Raw genomic sequence first — 22,656 nt, 5'->3', positions numbered from 1 at the left:
TTCTGCAAATACTGCTGTAAGCACTAGGACACTCATTGTTCCAGAGTGATATAGGCTTGCAACCCAGAACTATGCAAAAATACCTTATTCTGAGAAATTGGATGCTCAAACGTACAGAGTGGCTACCCCGCAGCGTGCATCTGTGCCTTCTTCACAGAAAGATGACAGGATCTAGTTTTTGAGGCTCTTGTTTTCTAATGGGGGAAAAAAAAGAAAACAACAAATAAAATGGAGCAACATACCTGAGCAGCAAGGGTGGGCACATCCAGGCCCAGCTCAAATCTCACGTAAAGATCTGAGCCTCCAACTGTACATACAGCATCACAGAGGTAAATATCTCTGGAACTGAGCCTCAGTCAGTGGAAGCTGCTTCAGCTTTCCAGACTGACCCTGAAAAGCTCAAAAAATAATGGTACTACTATTCTGAAGTGAGGTTGCTTCCTTCAACATCTGTGGCGAATATGTGATACAGGCTGCTATAAGCATCACACATATTTAAAACTAACAGGAGATGTTGAGGCTTGGTCCAGCCACATTGTGGTCATTAGGAGGAGGGAGCTACACAAATGCTTCATGAGATACATATGCTGTACTAGGGGTACTAACGGCTTAGCCTATTCTGATAAATCTCCCATTCTGTCCAGATTTTTGAGAAAAAACAAAAAACCCTTTCCAAAATACAAAGTATAAATAGGGCCCGAAATATCTGTCTTGTAGCACAGTTCTCAATGATATTTGCCTTCTGTTTAGCTGATGGCATTTAAACTAATCTCTACCCTTGCCTACTGCACGAAGAAAAGAAAAAAACCCACCCTTCAATAAAATATCTGACAAGATTTATTACTTTATTTCTAATAGCTCGTTAAAATAATGACACTTCCTTATTATAGAATAAGTTAGCACCATTGTCAAAACAGTGCTCTCTACAGATGGAATGTGTTGTCAGAATTATTTTGTAAAAAATAAAAATGAAGAGTAGTATTTTTTTCAATCACAAAAGCCTACTTTTCTGAATCAACCAGAGGCATTATTATTTGTTTTTATTAACACATACAAAATTATTAGGGTATACAAATGTGTTTCCTTTTTGGACACAGTGAAAGTTGAATTAACGGGCATTACAGCATTCGTTTACATCACACTGTTTCAAAAAAAACCACCGTTTATGATTAAACAAATAGGGTTTTAAATCTATCTACCTATATAAAAAAGAGCTTGAAATAGCTGGATAACAAATCATTGATTTATACTATCAAAAGGCTGGGAGCAATTGTGTTTCCTATGATTGTGTCCTTAGCTTTCAAACCATGATTTCCACTGATATGAGTTCCCATTCAAAAAACACAACCAAACACACCCCACCCAACTCCCCCCAAAATAACACAGAACACCAACCCTCCTCCAAACACAAAAACTCAAAGCAATGGCACAACTTTCCTCAGGCTAATAATTTTTCCTGACAGCTTCAAGCACAAATGGATTATTTTAAATATCACATAAACCTACTGTAAATTAAAAAAATAGAAGATTACTTTTCACAATGCATGGAAACCATTTCTAGTGAGCACAAACATTTACAACTGTGTCATGTTTTTTCCTTGCATAACCCATACTCACACACAAACCAGTTTTCAAAAGAATTAGCGAAATATTCAGTCCACTTTTGTTTCTTTTATACAATATGAAATGGTTACAATACCATAGTATTTTTTAGAATAAGTTAAACATCAAGACATATGGCAATAGCATTGTACTATTATTTCTACATACATATGAAATCCAGAAATTTGGTCTATTTTTATTCAGTCACAAAAAATGAAAAAAGACTAAGATCCAGTTATACTGGAACACTAGACTAGTTCTAGAAACCACAAATACTGTAAGCGCTTTGGTGTAATATGTACAGATTGTGCTGTCGATATCATGCTTGCATACTAGAATTGATCAACAGATTTCAACTGGTGAATTAAAGTAAAAAATAAAAGGTACTGTAAGACTTGCTTTCTTAGTTCTTTTTCTTTTTGGAAATGATTCAGTCAAAGAAGATGCACCACAAGCACACACAGAGCATTTGTATGATGTGACTACAAATTAAATATTAAAGTGTTTTTTAAATACAATGCAAGAACAGTCTTCTTAAGTGCATAGAACATAATGCAGAATACTGTTAATTACAGGGACAAGTACAAAGATATTAAACATTTTAAGATACTGGACAATGTTCTCATAAAAAAAAAAAAAGAAAGAGGTGTGAATGAGAATAAGCATTCTTCTATTGTTACAAAGATCAATGTGTTTTTTCCCCCACCAGTAAGAGAAACAATAACTGCTGAATCATGAAAGATACCTACTGCATCCATTTTATCGCTGTCTCTCAAAGGCTTAGAATTGCTCCTTCAGACTCTTAAGCAGTTTGGGTATTTGGTTGGGGTTTTTTTTCCCCCCATTCTTCTTTTTTCCCATTTTTAACAAAAACTTTTATTTTCCTGAAAGTGGAACTCAGAAAGTGCATATTAAATTAAAGGTTTTTATTCCCCCCCCCCCCCCCCCCCCCATTTTATGGATGCATTTGCTGTGCTTTAGAAGTTTTAGCTTAACCTATTCATTCTTTCTATCACTACAATTTATCAGAATGTCTCAGATTTATTCAGGCAACCCTCCCAAGTTAGGGAGCCCCTCCTTTTGCAAAGCAAATGGTATTAAATTCCAAGAAAGCCAAAATACTGCAATTTTTACTCAAGTGAAATGTCAATTTAAAGAGTAAGGACTGCAGGATTTTCAGAAGATTTGGACTGTATGCAAAGTCTTCCAAAATTTGTATTTTATCTTTTGGATTTTGGGATATAGTAAACTGCAAATATTATGTTCAACTAATACTGCAAGTCAGCTTCAGACTGTGTTCAGACTATGGCCTCAGGAACGAAATGGTAGCCCCAAAACTCTCAATGCAACCAGAGGAAACTCACCCCAACCCTTACTAATTTCTTACACGACACAACAACTCATTTAACATGTAAACACAAGGGATGATGGTTCTCATTTGAAGCTCCTATTGTTGGCAAGTAATACTTCACAGGTATCAGAAATACTTTAGTTAATGTCTCCCTATTTCCCCCATTTAGAAGATGCTTTCATTTCCTTACAGAAGCTTTAGCTATTTAACAACAAATCAAACAATTGCACAAAAACTACAGCACCAAGCTTTGCTAAATGAAACTGCTGGCGAGCACACACAGGAGAAAAGAATGTGACGGTGGTTGTTGAGTGGGCTAGAAGTCAAATGAGTTTAAATAAAACTAATGTTAACACATTCCTTAATTGAAATGATTAATTCTTAGCAGAAATAAATTAAGATCAGCATGATCTTACTGTAGGCTAGTTGGTGACGCAGCCAGACTTTTGTGCAGATTAGGGTTTTGACTGTGCCTGTTCCGACTGCGAACAGATGAAAACATTGTGTTGCAACCCGGGACTTTACATTTGTGGAGCTGGCGGAGATGCACAGTTTTGTAATGGGCCCTGAAAGTTCCTTTATTACTGTAAGTTTTTTGACATATATGACAAGTTATTGGCAAACTGGAAGGTAAATTTGTAAAGTTTTGATTAGCTTTCTCAATTAAAGTACAGTCTTGGTAGAGTTCATCATTGGGCATTAGGCTGGGTCCTTCACAGCTTTCATCACTATCATCCAAGGGCATGGTGCATATTTCACTTCCTCCGTCAGAATCCCAAGAAGAATGAGCACTGCTCTCAGATTTAATGCTGGAAGTAGTGCTTAGATCCAGAACAGCTCCATCATTCAATGGATCGTATCCATAACTCTCAGAACAGGGTTCTCTAATTTTGCTCATTGGAAAAACGAAGCTGCCTGTTCTGTTCATTCCTTTGAAGATTACAGAAGTATGTCCAACATGTTGTTTTAAAGACACATCTTGGCAAAACTCCTTAGCCATGTCTTTCAAGAGGTATGTTGCATTGAAATGGTTGTTGAATTCCAGTGTATCTTTAGTCAGAAGCTTATGATGAAGATTTAGGTTTGAACTATGTCTAGAAGAACAAAGACAAGCTTAGCAAGAAAGTGTTTTGCCCCACTTAACAGCTGTTTCATAATGATCATTAACAAAGAAAAAACCCCAATATTTAGTAGCATGCATGCACTGTATACTTCTAATTTGACCCACTGCCACACTGAGAGTGCACATGGATGATTCACACGTGACTGGATATCTGAACTTGCTGGCACTGGCATACACCAGAAATAACTCTACAGAAATCAATGTTTCAGATTTTCTCCTGCATTGTGGATAGCTGTCTGCTCCACTAGATCAAGTGCTGGGCCTAAAAGAGTTGGGGGACAGACTGAAAACCTGTATATTGAACTGAGATCAGAGAATGGACTGAGCAGGGGAAGAAAAAAAGATCCTTTCCCAATGGACAAAACAGGAAAGGAGTGACACCTGAGTCTGCAAAAAATATTGATCTTAAGTACTGTAACTGTGTGCCGGGATACAGCTGTACGTATCAGTACAGAGCTTTTCCTTGGAGAAAGGAATATTGCATTTTATGCAACTTGCAGGTTTTGAATGGGCATCTCCAGATCCATTTTAAAACCACCAAAAGATATAAAATCACTGCTCCTCATTGAATAATATCAATCAGCTTACTGGGAAGAAGTTCTAGGCCCTGGCTAGAAGATTTGGTTTATTTCAAGACAGGGAAAACATTAATTTTTCCCCTTGCCATCATGCTTTAATCAAACCATGAACTGTTCAAAAGGGCACAGAAATATTTTACACTTGCAGTCACAGCACTCTATGTTAAAGTCTAGAAACTTCTGCAAAGTTGTTGCAAATAAATAATGTATTCCACAAAGCTCATGAACTTTCTTGTGGGTTGACTTTTTTTTTTTTTTTTAAATAAACCATCTTCCAAAAGCACCTATGTTAAAACTGAACTGAATACATTGGTGTGGGAAGGAATTTGTGGCATGTGAATGCAAATCTTACTGCTGGCCTTCTTTCCTGTGGCCCATATCACAATTACAGTGGAGAGGAATTCACATCTGGGAAGACGCAGGCAGCAGATCAGGGTATGAAGCCCTGCCAGCAGCAGACGAATCTGTGCATCTCAGATGCAGCAGCCAGTCCTCAGAGACTCATCCTCTCTCTGGACTGCATCAGCTGGCTCCAGGACTCCTAGCAGATTACAGACAATCTAAACCTTGTGTCACCCTGAACTACTATCCAGGCACGCTTCCTGCAGCCAAAAGCTGCTGCAACACTGTTACAGGGGAGTTAGAAAACCTAACAACACTTCGTCACGCTTTCACAGGTTTGTTATCCATCACTTATCAATTCAGATGCATAACTGATGGTCAATGATAAAGCTTCAGTTCTTGTTTCTCAGCCTATGCGCATAACAGGCTGAAATAAAATGATTTACAGCAACACAATACTGCAGCTAACAGTAAACTGAATCAAGCTCATGATACAGTTTAGGAATCAGTACACAATCTCACCAAAAAGCACTACCAATGCGGATGTACACCAGATAACATTACTCAGTGCTACTTGAACTAACACTACTTTTGTACTGACACAGAGTAATCTCGCTTTTCTTATGAGCTTTTCCCCACCAGTCTGTTCTGTCAAAATCCTTGAGTGAAGCAAGGACAAGAGCAAGTGAAGATTTCCTGAACTGATCTCATTGCTTTTTCATTGAAGAACACTGTATACATTAAAATACACATGAAAGTACATATTAAACATGTAAGTCCACACATGCATCTACTGGAACATTGCTGAATTCATACCCTTGTGGCTTTCCCTTTACGTTCTAAAGTATTCTTTCAACTATTGCAGGCTTTATCAGTTATGAAATTTTCATGGCTTTATTTAATACCTTGTAGTCTAGTGGAAAGGAAATGTTTCTTTCAATGGATTTTCATTTCATGAATGTTCTGATAAGTTATCGTACCTGTTATACGAGGATACACAGAAAATCTTTGCAGGCTCCATTCCTCAAACACTCATTTTAATTTCAAATTAGGCTCCATTGTGATGGTAAAATAAATACAATTTTGTTTATAATTTTCTTACCTGTCTCGACTTCTACGAGAAGGGAAAGCAGCATTACAGCCCTCAACTGTGCAAATATGCATTTCTTTGAGATGTACATTTTTAAAATGCATTTTTACACTGTAAGGGTTTTTAAAAGTCTTCTTACAGATGTCACAATGAAAGCGGCTTTCTTCCTTCTGAATCCCTAGTGCATGTTGACTGACATGATCCATATCTTTAGAGTCTTCAAAACAAGGAATGGCAGCACCCCTGTTTGACAAAGTGCTGAAAAAGCCCCCGGTCAGCAAGTGGTGTTGCAATTCAGGGCAGTCATTTTTAGGAATCCTGCGCTTTGACTGCTCTTTAATATACATGGGGGGTTCAGTCACTGGTTTTATAACATCATTGTGGTGGTGTTTTGGATCTTCATATATAATCTCATGGGAAACTATTTTTAGTGGTTGATTTTCTTCTGGTTTAACCTCTTTCTCACAGTGATGCAATTCATTCTCAGAGATATCCTTGATGTATTTGTTATTTGGCGTAAAGACAGATTCAAAATACTTTGGGCCCTCTACCCCAGAGACAGATTTCCATGAATTACCTGAATGGGGGTGCTTTTCCACCCTGTCGGTCACCCGCTTCTCTATCTTATGCTCACAGGTCTCAAGCTCTCCATCGCTTACCACTTGCAGACGTGTATCATCTTCAGAACTGGCAATATCACTGCTTTCATTAGGTGCCTCAACAGCTTCTTTCTCTATCTTAATAGGCATGCTTGATTTACGAGATTTCTTCTTGGGTAGCATGTCAAATGGCAATTCATTTGAAACAAGCTGCTCTGGTATTGAGGAAGAAACAAGAGGCAGAGAAGGAAGAGTACCTGGAGTATTAGCAAGCTCAGCTGGTGTGACTGGACTTCGATAAAAAGGAAGAACAGGCTGTACCGTCTTCAGGTTTGGAAAGAGGACACCGTTCTGTCCAATACTGGGAAATCCAGCCTGACCCTTTGAATCTGTACAAGAGTTGGCATAGCTAGTAATAGTTCTGCTATCTGGAGTTAAAATTGTAAATTCTGTCCTTTTACTATCTCCAGGTCCAGCAATGGTCAAACCATTTCTTAGATCTTTATCCCTGTTATTTCTATTCATTGGCATATGGAGTCTGGGGTTAGGATTTGCACTATGACGATTTCGACTACGCAAAGAGCTAAATACCATATTGCAGCCCTCAATTGTGCATTTGTGCTTTATCTTCAGATGAACAGCATTGTAATGTATTTTCAAAGTACCTTTGTCATAAAATGTCTTTTCACAAGCAGTGCAGAAAACACGCCCTTTCCTTGGCCCGGCGCCATTTTTTTCCACAGATTTAATTTTGTTTTCTGGAGATAGTGCTGTCATTTCAAGCTTTGCTGCTGTATTATGTGAACTGGAATCACTTAAAAGGGCATCATCTTCTGTTTTAGTGGTGATATCTGGACCATTTATGCTCCTCTCATTTTCAAGTTGAAATGGCGCAGAACTAGAAGTTAAGAAGCTGCTTTCAGAAAATGGTATCTGAACATCTTGTTTAGTTTCATTGCTATGGTCTTGACCTTGCTCAATCAAATGTCTTTCTGGTGGTGAACCTATCAAAGGTGGAGGCACTGGGCTGAAAAACTGAAACGGCAGCATGAAAGCCATGTTATTTACAATATTCTCAAAGGGATGAATGTTGGTGGGACTCATTTTGTCCAAGGAAGCAGAAAAATTAGGACTGTGTTGATTGCAGCTCTCAATGAATGCCCTAATATCCAAATTGGCAGTCGGTGGTGGTATTATAATCGATTGCCCTTCTTTCTCTTGAATTGCCATTAACTCTACAATGGACTTAGTTTCTCCAAAACGAAGAAACTGCTGCAAAGTAGCCAGTTCTTCTTCAGTGGTCATTATGCTCCAGTGATCCAGCACCTTTCCCGAAGCATCCTAAAGCCAAAAATATTTAAATGAATCGGACATTAGTTAAGGCAAACAAAAAAACCCTCCCCCCAAATCTCACATTTTTTTAGGGACTAAAAAGTCTTCTCTAGTGAAATGATAACATCATTCTATTTAGCGAGAGATTAATGCAATCTGGTGGTACTTTCTTCCAAATTTTACCACATTGGTGATATAATTTCTTTCTGAACGGACGGTAATACTTTCCAATAAACTATTTTTTCCCACAAAAATTAAGATGCATCATTTGAACAACAGTTAGTATCATGTAAGTACAGACAGCAGAGATGAAGCAATCAGACCAAGATTTAGCTCCTCATTTAAGTCAAGTATTCTTTCATTGCAAGTTTAATAATCTTCCAAGCAACTAAGATCAGAGAACAAATGAACCTGTATTGATCTATTGCCAGTGTTCACAGAGCACAGCTGTAATTACACTAGAGTGTTGGAGTTCTTTCAAACTCTAGCTATGCCTAACTTTTCCCAATAACTACAATAAATATTTTATCACAGAACATGTATTTGATGGCCTACTGAGATTTTTCACAGTGCATGTAAGAGTTTCTAAGATGATGAAGAACGTAACATTATAAATTTTTCATGTGGTAGAGGTTCAAGGTAATTGATTCCATATTTTTAATCCTAACACTAAAAAGCAAGATTATCAAGAACATTAAATATTGATTCGTGTCATAATGTAAGATCATAATGTTACTTTACATAAAAGGTAAATTCCACAGTGGCAAAGACTAACATCAATGTAAGCACATAGGGCCAAATTCATCCTTGATGTAGCTCCAGTAAGGTCAGCAGCACTACACGAGAGATGGATATTGTCCCTGGTGTTTAAAGTGATGGTGAGTTTATTTGTCAATGTATTATTCTGCTGTATAAAAGTAAACTCACTGTTCAAGTAATACTAGAGTAAATTCTGAAGCCTTTACTTTGATACATTCCCAGTAATTTGTTCTTTTTATCTTGGCTTACTTTTGTTGATAGATTTGAGCAAAGTAGGAAGATTTCAGTTAAGCCTGCCTAAGAGGAAAACAACGACCAAAAATCCACACTTTCTTTTCTGGCACTGAGCTTGTACAAGTCTATTACTGCCTATCAGATGTACCACACTGTTAATGCATTGTGAACCACTGATAAGACTGAGCTAGAAAACATTATGAAATACTACTTAGCTATCATATTTATATAAAAAAGCCCCTCTAAATACCTGTAGCACATATCCACGTATATAATCCTGTAGTGTCCAATCCAGAGCATGCAGAATCTGTATCACCTCTTCCTGCTTCAGAACACTGAAAAGCCGATCTAGCAGAATTTTAAGGCGCACGGGAATGGCTTGGGTTCCATACAACATGAGGCTACTGATATCAAACACAACATTGGATTGAACTATTTCTACCTGGCTTGATGGGTAGAGGTTGGGAATCCTTAATTTGCTCAGAGCTGAAAATAAAATCACAAAATATAAATAAACTTGAGTCACAAGAGGCAGATAAGATTGAATGTAACTCATATTGGAGGTGTGTGTGGGGATGAGGGGTGACATCAAATGCATGCTTTAGTGAGGAAGATCCTAAAAGGTTTTATATAGATCGTAAGAACAAATATTACCATGTGCTACCCATCCATGCCGGCATTGGTCACATTGTCGCTGATTTATTTTCCCAGGTTTGAAACACTGACAACTACAGTTCACCAGAGTGCATCGGATAGCCTGGAAATCAATAGAAAGGATAATAGGTAATATATAAGCACCATCTAGAGCATGCAGATTATACATATACAATACACCCATAAAATCCATATGAATGGACAGAGTTAACATAGCAGCACATACCTACCAACATGCATATAGATCATCCAGGCAAAACCTGAGTTTTGCAAGACCACCTCTGCTTTAAAGAGAATCGGTCACCAGCTAGAGCACTGGAATATTATGGAGGCAAAATATTTAATAACATACAAAGCAACACTTCTGTGAATTTATTTAGGTTGAAGTGCATTTATAACAATACAGAAGTGTTGTTTCGCATTCATCTAAGCTATGATCTTCATGTAAGATCACTTTGTTCAGGAAGGTTTGAAAACAAAGACATACAGATGAAAGTCCCGCTCTCTTCAAGTTTTGCTGGAGCTCCATGCTGCAGTATAGGAAGTTCTAACAAGCAATATGTTAGCTCTGCATAGATGCCATCCCTTACGTACAGCAGCATCCACATAGAATATATGTAACCTGTCAAAGATACCGGAGTTCACTAACACTTCTCAGTAACAAAGCTCACCAAAAAGTACTCCAACGCCTCAAAGACTATAGCAGTCACATTTTGTAAGGGAAATGTTTGAAAGATAATAGGCCAAACAGAGCACAGAAACAGACAGCAACCAGTTGCACAGTTCAATTTGTGCATTACTTTACTCTCACCAAGGTCATCTATAATGCAAATCAAATTAGTATTCAGATGTTCCTGATCAACAGGGTGATATGAACTTGCTTCCTGGAATATATGCTTCCTTCTGTATGTGCCCATCTGCTGCAGAAGGCAGGCAGACAACTCTGAGGTCCTAGTTAAAGCTCCGTAGGGGTTGCTATAGAGCAAAACATTTGTAAGCTTCTGTATTGCTTAGATCTGATACTGAGAATAGTTCCTGCACAAATGGAATATTTATTAAAGAAGGAAAAGTGAAGAAATTAACATGTAGGAGGTCTGCACTGGAATACAAAAAAAAAAAAGTTAGATTATGAAGTTGTAATATGACTGCATTTTTCTGTTTTTAAACCAAAACTTTTCACATTTTAAAGTACAGAGAGGCAAGTATGAAGTAAGGCAAAGGTATGCCCACTATGGGCTGCTACTCCTGCTCCTAGGGTCTTATGCAAAACGGCAACTTCCACTACTTATTAACAGCCATAGAAAAGAAAGACAAGACTCAAAGGAAAAAGTAATGTCTTTTCAGGCATGCCCCCATTGGCACTTTTGGGAAACATACAAAGCAGCAAGTTTTTGGACCACCAGGCTAAGAAAGATTGATGCAGGAAATGTTTTAAATGAAAAGGACATGAGACAAAGGTAATTTAACTTAGATTTGCAACAGGCATTTCTTTAGGCTTGAAGATTTTGACTGACTTGGGGCAGAAGAGGACACTACATAAAACAGTCTACTGTGAACAAGCATATGCAGGACATTTGGGTGCCTAGTGCTTTACATGATTGGATTTGGACTGAGATTTTAAAATCTCAGCAGCTGGCTTACCAAGGAGTTAGCTTACATGTACATCTCCAAACTGCAGTGACTTGATTCTGAGATTCATCGTTATTTGAAGGATCAGAACAAGCGGCAACAAGGCTACTGAAATCTCTGAATCACTCTGCCTTTAGTTTTTTAAAGGAGCCATTACAAAATACTGAATTCTTGAGAAAAGCTCTGTGCTCCCCATAAAGTCGTAAAATACACATCAGTACCCTACGCAGTCTGAATTACTTCACTTTAATGGATGATATATTTTCACTTAGATGCTAAAATACTTTCATATAACAATAAAAAGCCACAAATTTCTTATGGAAAAGTTGGACAAAAAGGTTATAGGTGGCTGCTAATTCAGTTCTACCAAACAATAGCAAATAATATGATATCAAACAATAATACAGTTCAAGCCTTCTACCTCTGTACATATATAACATTTTCTAACTTGCACAGACTGAGCCCCTTCCATAGGCAACTGTGCTAGGTTTGGTAAGCATTCCATGAATGCATCTTTTGCAGTCCCTCCAGACAAAATTACAAGAGTACTTCCTTTTTCTGCAAGAAGTAACAGAAATATTCACAATGAAAAAAGCTGTCATGATGATAAGTTAATTAAGATTTCAAAATTTTTTTCATTCCTTTTCCTTTGGACCTGTTCCACAAACCACTGACTCTTTTTCTATTTTTTCTTCTTAATTTGTGTACTTAGACAAGAAAGATATACCGCACAAGATCACAAGATCTTGCATTTCATAGCTTTGTGTAAGATCTTTCCTCTATATGCTACATCTTTTATTTTGTTTTCCTGTATATGTGTAGAAGACTGCACATGCAAAACCCAGAAAAAGTAAAAGGAAGACATTTTGTTTTACATATATGAAAGTGGTTATTAAAAAAAAAAAAAAAAAGAGTCCAGCTCCCCTTTTATTCTAAATATGGAATTGATCCCCGCTCAAGTCAATACATTGCTGCTTCTGGACATCCAGTCTTAGATGTAGTTAGGTTGCATACTGCTAACATATCAAAGGTACACCCTCAAATCAGGGATCTGTTGCTGACTTAAAAAATTACTTGTAAGAATCCCTGAGAAGAAAGAAGCGTGATTTTCAGATTGGTATAATTTCCCTTCATTTGTGCTTGTCAGATTCTGTCTCCTAAAACTTTTCTAGCAACATTTGTGTTAATATAGTCACAGAGAGTATATAACATGGCAAAATTGACTTTTAAATCATCAGTGACTCACAATTTTAAATCTCCATTCATTGTTCGACTTAAAAAAGCACTTGTAAAAGAGGCACTTTGATTATCTCCCAAATTAACTTATATCACTTTAATGAAGAGAAATTTAGCAAAACTTCATGAGATTAATACACTTGCCTTTTGCCTGTTAATCCTACTATCCTTAATACGCCTATTCTAAGGTACTGTAATTACATCAAGTCATTTAATGAGCATTATTTTCCCAACAAGTGAAATGTACACAGTTTCATTCTACAGAACAAAGGAATAACTTTCTAGATTGCATATATGTAAAGCTTAAAAATCGCAATTAAAGGATTGGAAATGCAGATGGAAATTAAAGTGGAAATTCTTTTAAGTGCAATACTTTCATTCAGGTCGATTTTTTAGTTTCATTTTCCAGAAACTTAAGGCAAATATTTAAAAATAAATCTTATGCTATCATCAAGGATCTTGTTACTGCTTTCCAGTCACTCTTTTCCTCACAAATGGATCTTTCCAAATCCATTATCAGAAACACTTCATTTTTAAAAAAATAGAGTTGAAAATTCTGATCAAAATTTTCTGTGGTTTTAGCAGCATGGCTGTGGGAATCTGAACATCAGATTTTTAATACAAATGATTCCTCATGAGGAGAGACAGATTAACCATTAAACTGGCTACTGAAAAACATTTAACTACTAATCACTGAAAAAGAAATCTTAATATCTGTTGCCTGAAAGTCATGACTGCTGACATCTTTTTTGCCAGATATTGATGTGGCTTCGATTATGCTTTAAAAGTTACTCAACATTTCTTTACAACTCACTTGCAGCCTTCACAGCTAAACAAAAATACAAGCTAACGGAACAAATTCATTTTGATTCTGAGTTTATAATCAGGCTTCGTTTTATAAAGCAAGTTTGAGATCATCTGTGGTCTCCTGAAGTCTTTTGGGACCTATGTTCACTCGCAACATACTAACAGCAGGTGTAAAAAAATGCAGCAAGAGAAGGGCAGTATGACTGTACCAAATTTCATTCACTGTGTAAGTGTGTTCTGGTTTGACAGCACTTTGGCTTGGGAAATAAAAAGTCAGCAAATACTGAAGACCCTGTCAGGACCGAATTAGAGATCTCTGCTCACGCTAGAAAGTCAGTCTGACTCTCTGCATGTAGTGAGAGCTCCAAGTGCAGACTCCAGTAAAATGGAAAAGCAAGTCCCAGATTATCCTGGTAGTATTCAATGTCAGTAATGCACAGGACAGCACCCTTGCTTGTTTCTGGCATCCAAGAAAAACCTTTGTCTTCTTTGCATAAAGCTACCCTCACTTAGAAACTGCTTTTTTTAAGCTGCTGCCATCACATGAAGAGCATGAGAGCTTTGCTGCTCTGCTATAAGGATTGCTGACAAAATGGTGTTGTTGATGTTGTGTTACAGGAACATCTTCTGAAAGCAGGGGTTACAAATTCCTATCAGTTTAAAACATAAGTTTGAAGAAGAAATAGGAGTTACATGAAAGAAATGTGTGTGAGAAACTTTCATTAGGTGAGATACAGCAGGTATCGCTTTTCATGTCCTTTACTGAGGTATTCAATCCATGAGGCCATGTCTCCTATCCCAGAAAAAGTAATCCTGCTGAATATATGTAACCCTCTGAGAAAGGAAAGAAGTGGGACAGGTCCCATTTCTGCAGAATAAACTTGCAGTGGCTCCACAGTGAGAACACTTGTGGAAGAAGAGACAAACTTTATAAGGGGGGAAGAAGATCAATTAGTAAAGCATTAGAATTTTTCTTATCTCTCAATCAGCTAAAACATGAAAGCCTTTTTACTTCTTAGAGTACAGGTAACAATTTTCTCACATATTAAGAATAATCCATGGAAATTAAGCTCTCTTTTTGGATTGTAGAAACAAAATTAAGCATGGTACATATGTCTGGTTATTAGGAAATATTTTCTTGCTTACACCTTGTAAAAGATTTGCAAAAGGAGTAAAAGGATGGATACATTTACCATCTCTTAATTTAGAAGTACAGTCAACAGCTAAATCAAAGGCCAAATGCAAATCCACATGCATCTTTTAGTAAAGAAAACAGTAACTATACATGAGTGTGAAGTTGCCTTCCTGTCCAATTTGTTTTCTTTCCTGTTTTTACTGTTATCCACCAAGTTTCTTGTGGTTGCAAAGTTTAAATAAGTCTTCCCTTTTCATCACCCAGTTACATTTGATTAGTTCAGCATTTGAATCCTTCGAGCAACCACTGAAAGCAGAGACAAATTTAAAAAACCTTATCTTGAGCATCTCCTTCAATGCTGTACTTTTCCACATATTATAATGAGAAAAGCTTTGCTCTGTCCATTTTTTGTCAGGCAACTTTTGCCGCTTCCCCTAGGGATATATTCCACTGATAAATTATACCAACTGTCAGTTTTTTCATGTTTTAAAACAAATTTTCAATTTACATTTTGTCCACCTTTCTTTCACTGTATCACAACCCAGCTGTGCTTATCTGTATGAAACTAATAATATCTGGTTTCATCTATCCCACATGTCTTTGTATCCATTCTGTCCACTCTATAGTACATATTTAGCCCTTGTGCATGTTCTTCCTAAACACAGTTTCAGGTTTTGATACTCTGTTGAGCTCCCTGCGGTTTACTGGAACTAAAATATATCCCAGTGTATTTCAAGTACAATCACAAATGGTGTTGGGCTGCTCCAGATGGTGCAAATATTTGTTGAAGACCTAGCCCAACAATTAAGCCTAAACTACATGTTGATATTATATCTGTTAGAGTTTAGATTAAGCATCTTACATCTCTGTTGTTCCTTGGAAGTTTCAACGTATTCCAAGTTTAGTAAGGCTATGAATCCCACCTGCCTGTAGAGAACATTAGGAGGGCCCCTGCAGCATCTTCAGGGAAAAGCTCTGGGCCATCTTCTTCTTCCCGACATGCTCACCTCAAAGAGGAAATGGGTTGCCTGGAGGATGGACAGAATATGGAAATCCTTCGCTGCCTGTAAGTAGAGCTGGGAGGACACACAGGGAACGGGGAAAAGGGGGACCCTCACCAAGTAATAGTGCACTGAAATGCACTGAAACATACTGCAAGTACCGGTCTTGTGTGATGGCAGGGCCAATTTGAGAGTTACTCTGCATAAAGTAGACTTGGCCCATGCTGCAACCCGAACATGTTCAGCTCAGTATTGTGGTGTTTTCTTCTGTCATGTGTTTAAGGTTCTCAGTTATGGCTGTGGTTAAAGCTATACTGGTAAGTTACATGTCACCAATAGTATACATACACTGCCCGCCTTTAACAGCTTCAGCCCTTGAAACAAAGGGATTTCCACTCCTGTACATTTATGCCTTCTCAAGGGCATTTGGTTGTTGCAAGTTCTGCTGTTTCTATACTGAAGTTTAAAAATCTTGAAGACTAAAATAATTACATAAAATTATTAGAACAAGGAAAAGGTCCTTATAAGATTTCTAATTGCAACGGGCTGAATGTTGCACACATTTCCGATGTTACCTCACAAAAAAATGTTTCTTACAAAGTAACAGTTGCTGTTAATGCTGTTATTTAATAAACATAATAAGTAACAAGTATCTTCCATAAGAAGCAAACAAGTCTTACAGTTTGTTATATCCAGACAAGAGTCTGGTATCTTCCATGTTTTGAGCTTTTAATTAAATAGAGAAAAGTTGCACATGGATGTGAGAGAGTAAACAGCACTGACCAAGAGCTCCAACCTTCTCCATTACAGACATATTTAAAATGCTAGCGCCCTAGATGATTCATTTGACAAACTGCTTATTAACAAAATAATTTAGCAAAATTCTTGCCTCCTGCTTAAGAGACCAACTAGGAGAGAGATGGGAAAGATGGAGATGAGCCACAACTTGCCTTTTACAGTGCCACTGAACACAAAGTTACACTCACAACTCAGTTCCTAAATCCACAACTGCTCCTCAGTAACTAGGCTGGTTTTCATACACATTGATCGTGTACACACCTACCAAGCTGAGGAGGTGCAAGAACCTTTGAAAAACTCAGACACAAAGCTTTTGTTTCAGAGGCCAAACATGAATTTAGGAGTTGAACTTAACACCTACTGTGCTGAAAATTTTGGCTGGTGCTGATACCACTCAACTCCCACTTACCCCTTCTCTGTGGGGAAAATATGTTGTGATTTTTACTCCTAAAAGAACACAAAGGCCACAAGTTGAATACATTTTCTAGATAAGACCACAGAATACATCCCATTAATTATCTGGATCCTTATGTATATATTCATATTGTTTATTTGGGCTCAGATACCAAAACCTGACCTCCTTTTAAACAGCCACAGCCTAAGAATACACGTAAACAGAGTATTTACAACCCAGATCCTGCAGCATGTTGCATTGCCCCATTATCCTCTCCCTCAGTGGGGCTGAACAAAGCCAGTTTTGGCCTGGGATTTGACTGGATCTCCCTCTTGTGGGTGCAGTCGAGCATCTTGAGCTGAAAATGCTTATTTTTCCTTGCAATAACTGACTAAAGCACCCCGCAAAATAGCCAAAAAAATGAAGGAGGGAAGTAAAAAAGCTCGGTAAGATTTGAAATTAGGTAATACCTTCACACAACAGCAACACCGCATCAAATCAACCATAGTTGTGGATTTAAAAGACAGTTTTAGCTGGCTACTGAATTGCGGGCCACAAGGTCCTCGTCACCACTTTGTTAACAAGTTTTTTGAACTGTGAACAGTTCTAAGAGCGAGGAGCGGAGATAAGAGACTAAGCTAAATACAGACTCACAACCCTACAGCCAATTTGGGCTCAGCGGCAGCTTTCACGGCTAACAGAGAGGAGCTCTGGGCAGTCTCGGGCAACGCAGCTGGGCGAGGAAGCCAAAGGCAGCCATTTCTGAGAAAGGCAGCATGCTATAAGGCCAAACTTTAATCACAGCGTAACTTGTGGGATGAAAATCACTCCTCATGCATGTCACTTACCCTAAAGGGCCCCTTAGGGCAGCTCTTATTAATGGCACTGTCAAAATAATTATAAAGAGAAAAGAATGTGCGTGTGCGTGTGAGCACACACACTCAGACTGCTACTCTTCAAACAAAAAGCACTGGACAGTAAAACTTAATTTTGCTGTTCAGCAACGTGCTTGTAGATACATTGGCTTATGCTGCAATTTATCTTACTTGTTAACAACAGGTGTGTGCTGACAGACAGCTTGGTCAAGCCCAGGAACATATTTAGATCCTCTTTTATTGTTTGGTTTGGAAAAGCAAATAAACAAGAAATACAAACTGAGGAATGAAAAATGTCACATAATATTATTATCTTACAGTTGTTGTTTACTTTTGATTCTGAAACAGACTACAATGCTACAGTTCCCATGGCATACCTTCCCTAGCCTGCATGGGTCAGGAGCGCTTCGCTGAGTATTAAGTAGTGCCTACCACAAGATATTGAAGTAAATTCCCTTTTTAATAAATTTACAGGAAAAATCTCTCTTATTAGTGCATTTCAAAAATGAGTAACATATTGCTCCATACTGTGAGAAAAATTGGTCAGGCTTTAGGGGTAAAGGTAAGTCACCGAATAGAAATGGCATGAAATTTCTTATGATAAAGCACTAGATGCTATTTAATCCAGCAAATAAATTGCACATGTACTATTTACCCATATTGACATGTATGCATATCATATTAAATGCTGAAACTTACAGACCTATCCATGAACCAAAGTTTAATTAAATATTTAATTCCAAGCCCTACATTAGCAAGAAATAAATGTTATAAACACAAAATCACAAGTATCAGAGAAATGAAGAATATTAGTATAAATCAACTGCAAGCCCTTTAAAATATGTCTTTAACTCTTTACCTAGTTTATAAAATATTATATGGGCGCAATGTGGGTGAGTTAATGTTTCAGACAATCCTAACTTTTTCAGGTCCTCATACCACTGCTTAAGTCTCAAAGCCATAAAATATGCATGCCTAAATTTTTTTCTTTTTTCATGTCACAGAGCGAAGACATAGATTAAAGGATAAAAGAAAAAATAAAAGTTCTCTGAAATATTTAATGTTACACAATTTCATTTAATGCAACTTCATAAGTTTTAAACCCAAACAGTATTTGTACATATACACATGATACTATCTATGGTGCTACAGTTATGCAATATTTTATGCAACAGTGTAGCTCCATTGGTTATTTCACAATTTAAAACTTAGAATTCCTTTTTATTGAACACAGGTGAGGAAATTTTTAAGTGGCTTTCAGACAGAAATTGGCTATTTTCAAATGAAAAAAAATATGCATTTCTCACTGATAATCAGCTATGTTTGAAATTTGAATTCAAAAGTTTGCTCTTTTTTTTTTTTTTTTTTTTTGCTATTTGTTTAAAGAAACTATTTTACCATGGTTTTAAAGTGTGGAATGAAAATATCATTATTCTTTATTCTAAAATGACTGAAGTCTGAAATTGTCACTTTTCCTCATTCCCTTAATAATTTTATTTTTTAGCCTGAATATTGAAATTTCAGTCCCTAAGCAGAACTTTTAGATAGCAACTAGCAACAAAATAATAAGAAATAAAAACTAAAAAGAAGAAAGGTGATGACAATTGCTGTAAAACTTCAGCTGTAGCATCTGCTAGGATCAAAACGGCTGGCTGCCCAGCACATAGGAACTGTAAGAGTTCCTGCACCACTGAAGCCAGGAAGGGCAGGGGATGACCCAGAGGGCCAAAACTTTTTTCTTCCCTGCATTTGGTGGATGTTTTGCTGAAATAATGAATTCAAGATCCATACCTGAATTTTAGCTTAAATCTGCATGAAAAATGTTTTAATAAATGCCAAATCATACAAAAAGTGCTCTTAAAACATGCATATGTAGCAAGACTTGTAATCTAAGATAAAACGAGAACTTTTCTGTTCTTATCAGAGGTCTATTTAATATTATTGTAATGAAGTCTTTATTACTGAAAACAAAATAAATCGCTGGCTTGTTTGATTGGAAATGGAATGACATGCTTAATGTTGTATGAACAGATTTTTTAACAATATCATGAACAGACACAGAAGCTGGAAGTCAAGAAACTCGGCATCAAAAGGCCAAACCTTATTGCAGCCTAAGTAGGCAGAATTTCATCTTGGCTATAGTAAAAGCCCATGAAATGGCCCAACACTTGTAATAATTTTTCCTGTTTCTGGGACTACTTAGCTCTCCTTCAGGTTTGGATATATTTGCAGATACTGTAAGTTTTACAGTTCTGAATAGGTTGTAGATGGTTTGGTAGTTCAAAGAATAAACAGAACAATTACTTTTTAAAAATCAATCAAGCAAAAATCCATATATATTAAGAGGAACAAAAATGTATTTTCCATAACATAAGATTAGTTACTTTTTAAATGTTCACTTATTATTAAAATAAAAGCTGATTAAGCTGCAAACTACTAAAAACTTGAGTTTATTTCAAACAGAAATGCACAATTATACTGATTATAAGGAAAACTTACTGGCATTATAAACATAATGATAAATAAATCTAAGGGATAACACGATACTTTCTTTGAAAGTCCATATTTTTTCCCTTTTCTGTAAAAGAAGCAATTAGAAAGGTATTCTTCAATGTATATTGTTCTAATCACTAGAACAAAGAAAACCAACGGCCACTGTTGTTAGTAGTTAAAAATAATGCTAGTCCTACTTTGCACCATGACCTGAAGTGGAGTGAGGCTCCCCACCTCCCACTCCTCCAGCACTAAGAGCTAAGCCACAATTTCAGTATTTTAAAACCAAAGTACAGAAACAGAGACTTGTCTAACATAACGCTTGCATATTTTTTCAGCAAACTGCAGCAAACAGAACTGTATTTTCCAAAAGGATGTTAAAAATAGAAGCATATGATCTTTTCCCACCTAGAATTGTATCCTTACAATTAAAGACTATTAGCTGGCATCCCTTTTAACCGTCAAACTCAGACAGTGGCAGTTCTATAGCCACAAAGAGCAGCAGTAAATGAGAAGAACATGTTACTACACTGCATTTGAGAAAGTTTGGCTCCAAGCTATGCACTGATTAATATCAGATCTCCTTCTTTACTTGCCTCTTGACAATCTTGTCACATCTGGCTGACAAATCCTTACAAGCTTATCCAAACCAAGGCAGCCCAGATCATGCTCCGGGAGTAGCTTGAAGGAAACGGCAACACCAGCCATGCACTGATGTGCCATCATGAAACTAATGAAGCTGACTTCACTTGCAGACTGCAGGAACACGAAGAAACACAACATGCCTCAAGGTTTTGCAACATAACGCAGAGTTAGCTCACCAAAAGATAAGACAAACAATCAGCTCCTAGGTTCAAGAAGCCAAGTAGTTACATGAATTACAAAAAATTATATAGAAATCGCTTGAACAACAATCTCAACTAAATGAGCACAATAAACTCCAACTTCAGATCAGCTGTGGAAATTGACTGCTAAATGCCTTTCAAACAATGGTTTGTTTTAAATTAAAACATAACCAGTTTATTTCATTTTTTCTCTTCCACATCCCCAAAATATCAGACTGTTGCCTGCCTCACAGGTTATTCAACTGAAAAATATTCAAAAAAAAAAGAGATGGGGGGAAGAAAAAAAAAAAGAGAGGGAAAAAAAATAAGTAGTGTCACTTTTTATCCATAGGATTTTACAGAAGGATAAACCACAGCCTGTGTATATCAGTAGTCCTCCCCTGGGTTAGCGATCTGCCCTCTCCTCATTTTTAAACTCAGGATTCGTTACACAGAGGACTAGAAGTATTTGGCTAATTAATAAATCAGAAAGTAAAATGCTCTGTCTTAAACACAACTAACAAAACCTCATTATGTATGAGCTGACAATTAAACCATGTTTATTTTTGCTATGTGTTGAAAAAAACAATCAAAATAAATCAAAGTGTCTTTTATTCTGATGCATTTAACCTCTTAATTAGCGCAATATATTTTAAGAAACTGACTGACTCTCCCCATACACAGACAGACAGACTCATTCTCTCCCCCCTGCTCCACCCCCTACCCCCTACCCCCCCCCCCCCCCAAATACGAACAGACTGATCCTAAGAAAAGAATTACCGGCCTTATTTTCTGGAAGCTAAATAGTCAACAATAAATTGTATATAAAGGACAAACATTAGACTCCACTTTAGTGGTAATTTCTAAAGAACTTCGTAGTGAAATTACATTGTTGTCTGCTCTCCAGTGCATTTATACGTCACGATAATGATAATGTATCTGCTTAAAGCACTTGACTCAGAACACATCTGAGTCACAAATCATAGAATTTATTGCTATTAATGTATATTGAGGACTTGTACAATTAAACATTGTCAAGTATTTATGATTTGCATGCTACTACTTCGATTGGAAAACAATTACACAAGTGATGGCTCTGCTTATTATAATCAGCCTGCAATTCTGCATTACTTACTGTAGAACAGAAAAGTCATTCAGTTGTTAGTGCACAGCAGAAAGAAAAACAGGATTTTTTACATAAACTAGTTTTCTACTTTCAGAGTATCTTTTTGTGATTAAGAAAAGGAGAGTACAGCTCCCTACAGCTCTCATCTCCATTGTTCATTACCCAAAACAACACCATCGCAAGATTTTTTATATCTCCACAGTGCATAACCACAAATAAAAGTTGCACAGTAAAAATACACATTCATATAGAACTGCAAAGAACTTTCCTTACCTCAGACATTCTTACTGTGCTTATGTTTCCAGAGCTATAAAACAGTTTCCCATTCCCTCAGTGAGTTGTACAAAGAAGTACTGGAAACACTCCTGCCTGTACAAGTACTAAGGCAGAACCATCACACGCCTCTTTACTCTTGTCTGACTCTGAGCACCTCAAGGTCTGATGTATGCTCAGGCTGTGCACAGGGGAGTGAAATAAGATCCTCCCCCTTGGTGTTCTCCAGACCTACAGTACGAAGTTGTGTCTGCCTCTCACCTCTGCAGCCAGCTCTCACCTCGCTGCCCCGGAGTGGTGTGCTCCAGCGTGCTCCTCCAGTCGCAGGGCAGTCCCCTCACAGCTGGCTTGAAGAGGGCATGACACTCATCTTTCACAGAGATTTGATCAAAAGGAGTCAC

General features: G+C 37.2%; 1 protein-coding gene across 1 annotated transcript; it reads right to left on the bottom strand.

The window, feature by feature from the left end:
* Window positions 1-1,005: 1,005 nt before the first annotated feature.
* On the bottom strand, window positions 1,006-22,402 carry BNC1 (basonuclin 1). The gene is made up of 5 exons (XM_037396143.1): window positions 22,256-22,402; window positions 9,665-9,767; window positions 9,261-9,496; window positions 6,099-8,026; window positions 1,006-4,047 (listed from the first exon to the last, which is right to left on the bottom strand). The coding sequence occupies exons 1-5, from the start codon at window positions 22,262-22,264 to the stop codon at window positions 3,366-3,368; spliced, it is 2,958 nt and encodes a 985-aa protein (XP_037252040.1). The 5' UTR covers window positions 22,265-22,402; the 3' UTR covers window positions 1,006-3,365.
* Between the last annotated feature and the right edge of the window lie 254 nt (window positions 22,403-22,656).

This window comes from Falco rusticolus, chromosome 7, assembly GCF_015220075.1.
Source record: "Falco rusticolus isolate bFalRus1 chromosome 7, bFalRus1.pri, whole genome shotgun sequence".
Taxonomy (NCBI): domain Eukaryota; kingdom Metazoa; phylum Chordata; class Aves; order Falconiformes; family Falconidae; genus Falco; species Falco rusticolus.
This window is presented reverse-complemented; position numbering and strand designations above follow the sequence as displayed.

Coding starts and splice junctions, on each gene's coding strand:
- BNC1 (XM_037396143.1), bottom strand. Junction 9,497..9,664: donor GCATGGATGGGTAGCACATG/GTAATATTTGTT, acceptor TTTTATTTTCAG/CTCTGAGCAAATTAAGGATT. Junction 4,048..6,098: donor TCTCGTAGAAGTCGAGACAG/GTAAGAAAATTA, acceptor TTGTTCTTCTAG/ACATAGTTCAAACCTAAATC.